Source organism: Scaptodrosophila lebanonensis, unplaced genomic scaffold, assembly GCF_003285725.1.
Source record: "Scaptodrosophila lebanonensis strain 11010-0011.00,11010-0021.00 unplaced genomic scaffold, SlebRS2 tig00000061-arrow-pilon, whole genome shotgun sequence".
NCBI lineage: Eukaryota > Metazoa > Arthropoda > Insecta > Diptera > Drosophilidae > Scaptodrosophila > Scaptodrosophila lebanonensis.
Genome location: NW_022060554.1, coordinates 1,560,738 through 1,567,994, shown reverse-complemented (window position 1 = coordinate 1,567,994; position 7,257 = coordinate 1,560,738). Strand labels below are relative to the sequence as shown.

Here is a 7,257-nt window from a genome sequence, read left to right as displayed (position 1 = left end):
TAAAAAATTCACACTCTTAAACACACTTATCTTGTACGAAGATTGCCAATTGCAGTAGCGCGCAGTGTTTTATATGTATTCTTATATTTCTATTGCGCCCATGACCGTCGAGAGCTCTCGTTAGGATTTGGTTAGACATTTTTCTATAATTTTTTGTACCGCGCATATTTTTATCATACACATACACATATATCTATATTTATTTGCCATAAACATACTTGCATGTTGGCGCACATAAAGAACCGCATTGGCCGTTGGCAAGCCTTCTTTATTTTGTTTTTATATAAAATTTCTTGTTCCATGTTTACATTGTTTGCACTCACACTCAATCACACTGAAATATATGTATGTTTGTAGCCACATAAACTGAAAATTAATTGTTAATTTTAATGGTCGCACCGTTGGTGATGATGCATAGATGCATGATGATGCCCAAATTAAGGGTATCCAAGAAACATTTTTCCTTCGGATACAGGCAGGGTGGGTACGCCTGGGATATCAACAGCTAAATCCCACACAGTTGTCCGATGTCACAATTTCTGTCCGTCCGCACGTATATAATCTCCTTTTACAGTCATCCGTATTCGTACGGATGGCTTGAGGGAGTTATCCGTTTATTTGTTTTTTTGTCGCATTGCGTTTCTTTTAGTTTATGTTAGTTTTTTTTTGGTTTGTTTACGTTTTGAATTCGGTTTTGTATATTGCGCGTCGAATTTATTGTAGTGATGGCATTTTGTTTATCGATGGAGGAACCGTGTTATCGGTTATTGTACGACTCACGCGGGCATAGGGTTGGAACCACACACCCAAGGAGAATTCCGATGAGCCAGCCGGCGTTGCCCAAGAGGAAAAGCGTAGTCGTAACAATATGGCGCCCAATTTGGATGTTTGAATTTTTAATGCCAAGGAGTAGGTGGAGTTGTTTAGGGCCCTGTACCACTTTTGGGGAGGAGTCTAGGCAGCCGCCGTACGCAGGCTGAGAATTTAGATAGGAAAAAAATAAATTAAGCCGATGGCTAGGGGCCGACGATCGGTATGGTAGGGACGGAATCCCTTATAGCACCAACTGCAAGCGTGTGTGACATGGACAGTAAGTCACGAAGGAGCGAGTATGAGCCCTTCGTTTGCGACTGCCATTTGGAACGACGCTAGGCAAGGGGTACTATGGGGGGATTCCAATGCGCGTTTTTTTTGTTATTTCGTTTCAGTGTTTTTGTTGTAATTCTTGCGTCAATTCGTTTGTGCACGGTCGCCGTGGTGTCATCGTGTTTGCCTGGTGGACGTAGAGTACCGGTGGCCCAGGATGACTAGGAAAGTCGCCTGCGATGCACCGCTACGCACGGTGAGCCAGAGCAGATGGTGCACAAAACAGAATTGGGTGTCAAGAAGCAACCATTTAATTTGTTGGCTGTCGTTCATCGCCGTCAAGGCGATAAATGTAGCAGCGAACAAATATAGCAGGATTGTGGCGTAGGGCAGCTGTACAGGCGTAGATATTATAGGAGCCGTGTTTGGGTTCCGGCGGAGTGTGAGTCTCAGCCCCTATATACAGAAGTTTAAAAGAAAATTTGTTTGTTTATTGCTTACATTTTATTAAGTCTTTTTGGTTACGTTGGTGCATATACATATGTTACATTTGTCTTGTGGTTGAGCGTATATATTTTTTTTTTGGTTTCCGTGCAAAGTTGGACGTGAATTTATTTAAAGATTTGTTTTTTTTATTTTTACTACTATATTCATATTTATTCCAATTCACATATTTATCTATTTATTGTTGTACCTATTTATTTATCCATCATACATATTCAACGTACATCTACATATTTTCTTGCCCATTTGTTTTTGTTGTTTTGGGCGTTTGCAAACATTTTCATTGTTTGGAATACATATATACAATTATCCAATTAATACGAATTTTTCTTCGGGGCCTGCTTGAAAGCTGAACAATTCATAATCCAAAATATAAATAAATATTATAAAAAAACAGAGCGTATTTTTTTTTGGATTGAAATGGAGAAGGATTCTGCGCGGGCGTATAACACAAGGTCGAGAACTGCCAGAAATGATGATCTGGAGGAACACCTAGAAGGAGCCGTAGGTTTTTCCACCGGTGGCCTGATGCACACTCCTCCGAGGCCGTCCATAGCACCAGCAGTACACTGGGACACTGGGAACTAAAACGAAGCATGCTGTCCCGTTTTAAAGGCGCCGCCGATGAATTCGAGCGCATGCGTCAATTGCGCGAAAGACGGCAGAAGGCAAGCGAAAGCGTTGAGGAGTACTTCCATGCCATGAGGAAACTGGCGTCGCGTCTCCACACAGCACCATCTGAAAACGAGATGATGAAATATATAAAAAAAGGATTAAAAATAGAACTAGCTCGTTATGTGTATGCGATGCGCGTGTACACGGTAGACCACTTACGTGACGAATGCGTAGAGGTGGAAGCTATGGTCCAGCGGCGAGAAGGCGTGTTCCCAACACGCAGCGGCACACTTTTTTTGTGGCGGAAACCGTCCACCGGCAGTGGAGGAGTTGGTCGACGACACTAACGGCGAGGAGTCGGCGGATTTCGGCGTAGTTGAAGAGGCGCGTTTGGAAAGGCGTCCGCAACAGGCGTTAGTTTGCTGGAACTGCAGACAAGCCGGCCATAGTTTCCGCGACTGCATGTCACCGGAAAGGCGCGTCTTCTGTTATAGGTGTGGCAGGCCCGACACCTATAGTCCAACCTGTCCCGATTGCACGGGAAACGGCCGTCGGAGTGCGGAGCAAGTGGGCGAATCGCGCTCGACACAGGTGCCCACCAGGATGACAGCGGAGCGGTCCTGAAAGAAGAATTTCATAAGAAAAATACCCCATTTAGTAATAAGTTGAAATTTCTACCGTACGAGGAAAAGATGCGGGCATATCTGGAGGCGCGCAATAGAATTTTTGCCCAACATCAGTTAGATGGGATGAGGATGGTGACAGCCAAAGTTAAAAAGGCCCGAGCACGATTCCGAGTGAGAAGGCAGACGAAGAAGCTGGTAGCCGAGGCAGTGCGACGCGAAGGAGCAGCAGATCCGAGGATTTTTGCCGAAGTACTGGTACGAGGCCATGTGCTACGCGGTTTGCTGGATACCGGGGCCTCGGTAAGCGTGCTAGGCAAGGGCAGTCTGGAACTGCTGAAAGAGATTGGCATGGTGCCCAGAAATTACATTTCGATAATTAAAACAGCAGGCGGTGAAGACAGAGCCGTAATTGGGCGAGTGCGTTTACCAGTGGTGTATCGAGAAGAGACCAAAGAAGTGGAATTTTACGTATGCCCATCACTCGAACAGAACGCGTATTTCGGCATCGACTTTTGGCGGCTGTTTAATTTGGCACCACTATTAATTCCTCCGGAAAAGCCAGACGTTAAAAGACTTGTCCTCGATGAATTGCTAGCTGATAGAGTGGCGCATTATGCGGACCAGGATGAAGTAAGGCCGGAACCAGATATGTGGAAATTGAATGAACAACAAAAGCTGCAATTGGAACAAGTAAAAAAAGAATTTTTAACCTTCGAAGAAGCGGGATTAGGCAAGACTAATTTGGAGACTCACCGAATTGAATTGGTCAGCGGAGCAGAACCAGTGAAAGACAGGCACTACCCTCTATCACCCGCCATGCAGAAGATTGTGTGGGATGAGGTGGACAGCATGCTGGCGCTTGGCGTCATCGAGGTAAGCGATAGTCCGTGGAGTAACCGCACCACCATAGTGCGACGGCCGGGCAAGAACCGCTTTTGCCTCGATGCCCGCAAGTTGAACAAACTGACAGTCAAAGATGCCTATCCGCTACCTTGCGTGGAGGGAATCCTATCTGGAATCGATCAGACATATTATATTTCCAGTGTGGACCTGAAATTGGCGTTTTGGCAGGTGGAGTTGGAGGAGTCCAGTAGAAGGTGCACTGCTTTTACGGTACCAGGGCGACCGTTGTACCAATTCCGCATGATGCCTTTCGGGTTGTGTAACGCCGCTCAAAGGTTGTGCCGGCTGATGGACAAGGTCATACCGAATGAACTGAGGTCCAACGTTAAAGTATATCTGGACGATTTGGTAGTCTTCGCGGCTGATTTTGATACGCACTTGGAGTACCTGAAGAGAGTAGCTGAATGCCTCAAGAAGGCAAATCTGACGATAGGGTTACAAAAGTCGAAGTTTTGCTTTAAAACGTTGAAATACCTGGGATTTATCGTGGGCGGCGGCGTGCTTCGAACAGATCCAGAACGGGTGCAGGCGATACAGCGCATACAGGTGCCAAGGTCCGTAAAGGAGGTTCGAGCTTTCTTAGGAACCGCCGGGTGGTACAGGCGATTTATTAAAGATTTTGCCACCTTAGCGGCTCCACTCACTGAGGCTTTGAAAAAGCGATCGGGAGGTAGGTTCTCACTCGGTGGCGAAGCGATTGCAGCATTTGAGGCGTTGAAGAAGGCGCTCACATCTGCGCCAGTGCTGGTACACGCGGATTTTTCACGCCCATTTTTTGTACAATGTGACGCATCCAATATTGGCGTCGGAGCCGTATTATTCCAGGTGGATTTGCAGGGAAACGAGAGGCCCATTGCGTTCTTTTCTGCCAAGATGAACAAGCACCAGGTGAACTACTCGGTGACCGAGAAGGAGTGCTTGGCGGCGGTATTGGCGATACAAAAATTCCGGCCATACATCGAAATGATGCCATTCACGGTCATAACCGATCACGCCAGTTTGAAATGGCTGATGTCCATGAAGGATTTGTCCGGGCGATTGGCTCGTTGGTCGTTGCTGCTCCAGGGCTTCGACTTTGAAATCACGCACCGGAAGGGCTCCGACAACATCGTGGCGGATATGCTGTCCAGGAGCACCGAAGCCAAAACTTTAGAGGAGTTGGATTTCTTCCCAGGAGACCTGTTGGGTATCGAAACCGCAGAATTCGAATCAGAGGAGTATCGGGAGCTGATTAGCGAAATTCAAAGTCAAAAAGATAAATTACCTGATTTAAAAATTGAAAACGGGGTGATCTACAAAAAGACATCCTTCAATCGGCTAGAAGATCAGCTCGAAGGCAGTGTGTGGAAACTGTGGGTTCCGCGTTCGCTAACCGGCATGCTTATATCGAAGGCCCATACCGAAGCGTCAACGCATGGAGGAGTGTTGAAGACGTTGTCCTGGTTGCGGCGGCTGTTTTATTGGCCGGGAATGGCCAAAGACGTTGCTGAAGTGGTCCGAAAATGCGTGGTCTGCAAAGAGACGAAAGCCACCAATTACGGGATGCAGGTGGGAATTGGTGCAGAAGTCGTCACGGAGAGGCCGTTCCAGAAGTTATACATAGACTTCTTGGGCAAGTATCCGCGATCAAGGAAGGGGCACGCCTTCATATTCATAGTGGTAGATCACTTCACCAAATTCACGTTCCTGAAGGCGATGCGAGAGGCCTCCACTCGGAGCGTCGTCGACTTCTTGGTGAACGAAGTGTTCCATACGTTCGGCGTTCCAGAAGTCATACACTCCGATAATGGTAAGCAATTCACGTCCAAGCAGTTTGCAGACATGATGGAGGGCTACGGTGTTAAGCATCTGCGGACACCGGTGTATTCGCCGCAAAGCAACGCGTCCGAAAGGGTGAACCGGACTATACTGTCCGCGATACGGGCGTATCTGGGGCAGGATCACCGCGAGTGGGACCTACACCTTCCGGAAATTGAAGTGGCCATCAGAAACAGCGTGCATTCTGCGACTGGAGTAACGCCTTTTTTCGCACTATTCGGCCGACATATGATGTTGCACGGTTCGCAGTACCGATTGGCGAGGAAATTAAGGTCCTTAGACGAGCACGAATTCGCAGCGTTGAGTACAGCAGACAGGCAATCCCTGTTGCAACAGAAAATCCAGGCACAATTGCATGCGGCGTATGAGCGCAGTAGCGTTCGCTATAACCGGCGTGCGCGGCGGCTAAGACTAGCGCCCGGTCAGGAGGTATACCGGCGAAACTTTGCATTGAGTGATTTCAGCCGCGCGTTCAATGCGAAATTCGCGCGGAAATTTCTAAAAGCTCGCGTAAGGAAATCCATCGGCACCAACGCATACGAGCTGGAAGATTTGCAAGGGAACTTGCTGGGGGTATTCCACGCAAAGGATATCCGAGTGTGACGCCTGTCCTAAGGCAGAATGGATGAATATAGGGAGGAGGATGCAGCCAGAGCTACTCATCTGAAGATCAAGAGTGGGTGTGGCCTACGTTGGGCGCCGCGGTAGTAGTCATCCGAGGCAACGCCGGACTCGAAGCAGAGGACACCAACAACACCAGCCGTTTGATGCGCGCAAACATCACTTCGGGGCACGAGCGTCCGCCCACTTGGATATTTGCGGTGGTGTTGCATCGGGCTGGTCACGAAGAATAAAAGGTGGCAGCGCTACGGAAGGCGCCAAGAATTTATAAAGGCACTGCAGCGCCATCTAGCGGTACCGAGCGAGGCACCATGGTGGCAACTGCAGCCGCGCAGGCGCAGGGTTGTGTCCCGATGGCACCTCAAAGTGGGGAAACGTCAAGGCCGTGATGAACGGATGCGCAAGGACGTAAAAATCCGCAGGCATACGACATCCGGCCTATAAAAGGCAAGCCGCAACACGCCATTCCTGTTTTTGGGGCGACGGTGCAGACCCACGAGGCAGTGTTTTCTTTTGGTGAACTGGAGGCCGTGCTGAAACCTGCAAAAGGAAAGGAAGAACCAGAAGCCGTTCGAAGGTGAGCATAAGGATATAGATGCAAGGCAGAACTAATGCCGATGTATGCATACCTGTATATCCACTTAAATGTGCCGACCAGTGCTTAAATGCCTTTTGTTCCTTGGCATATAGATTTTCCGGCATATCGCCAAGTTTTCGGACAGCGGTGGAACCATACACAGCAGCTGCAGCGGCCGTCATAAGTAGCAGCACGAGCTGCATCGTAGCAGGAGCAACAGCGACAGCAGCAGATCCAGCTCCAGCGTCTTCAACGACAGCAGCAGATCCAGCACCAGCGTCTTCAACGGCAGCAGCAGCAACGACAGTGGCAGCCGGAGCAAAGGCGCCCACCCAAGAAGTAGCAGCAGCAATAGCGGCGCCACCACAACGCAACAGCAGACACGTCCGTCTGCGCCATCAGCAGCGGAGGATAGAAAAGCCGGTGAGTCCGTTCCTTGGCCACGCGCCGTGCCTGTTGTTCGCGGTTGAGCAGCAACATCAGGCAGAGATCCCGCGCGCCTTACGT

The 7,257-nt window shown here is 48.8% G+C and overlaps 2 protein-coding genes across 2 annotated transcripts; both read right to left on the bottom strand.

Moving 5' to 3' along the window:
• Window positions 1-1,907: 1,907 nt before the first annotated feature.
• Window positions 1,908-2,981, bottom strand: LOC115624645. The gene is made up of 3 exons (XM_030519420.1): window positions 2,884-2,981; window positions 2,425-2,825; window positions 1,908-2,328 (listed from the first exon to the last, which is right to left on the bottom strand). The coding sequence occupies exons 2-3, from the start codon at window positions 2,667-2,669 to the stop codon at window positions 2,175-2,177; spliced, it is 399 nt and encodes a 132-aa protein (XP_030375280.1). The 5' UTR covers window positions 2,670-2,825; window positions 2,884-2,981; the 3' UTR covers window positions 1,908-2,174.
• A 3,504-nt stretch (window positions 2,982-6,485) lies between these two features.
• LOC115624959 lies at window positions 6,486-6,979 on the bottom strand. Its single transcript, XM_030519814.1, has 2 exons — window positions 6,803-6,979; window positions 6,486-6,713 (listed from the first exon to the last, which is right to left on the bottom strand). The coding sequence occupies exons 1-2, from the start codon at window positions 6,951-6,953 to the stop codon at window positions 6,535-6,537; spliced, it is 330 nt and encodes a 109-aa protein (XP_030375674.1). The 5' UTR covers window positions 6,954-6,979; the 3' UTR covers window positions 6,486-6,534.
• Window positions 6,980-7,257: the final 278 nt, after the last annotated feature.

Bases quoted from the DNA above. Each gene is read 5' to 3' on its own strand.
- LOC115624645 (XM_030519420.1), bottom strand. From the start codon at position 2,669: ATGCAGTCGCGGAAACTATGGCCGGCTTGTCTGCAGTTCCAGCAAACT. The intron at 2,329-2,424 runs GTAAGTGGTCTA...TCTCGTTTTCAG, and splicing joins CACCTCTACGCATTCGTCAC to ATGGTGCTGTGTGGAGACGC.
- LOC115624959 (XM_030519814.1), bottom strand. From the start codon at position 6,953: ATGCAGCTCGTGCTGCTACTTATGACGGCCGCTGCAGCTGCTGTGTAT. The intron at 6,714-6,802 runs GTATGCATACAT...TTCCTTTTGCAG, and splicing joins ACATTTAAGTGGATATACAG to GTTTCAGCACGGCCTCCAGT.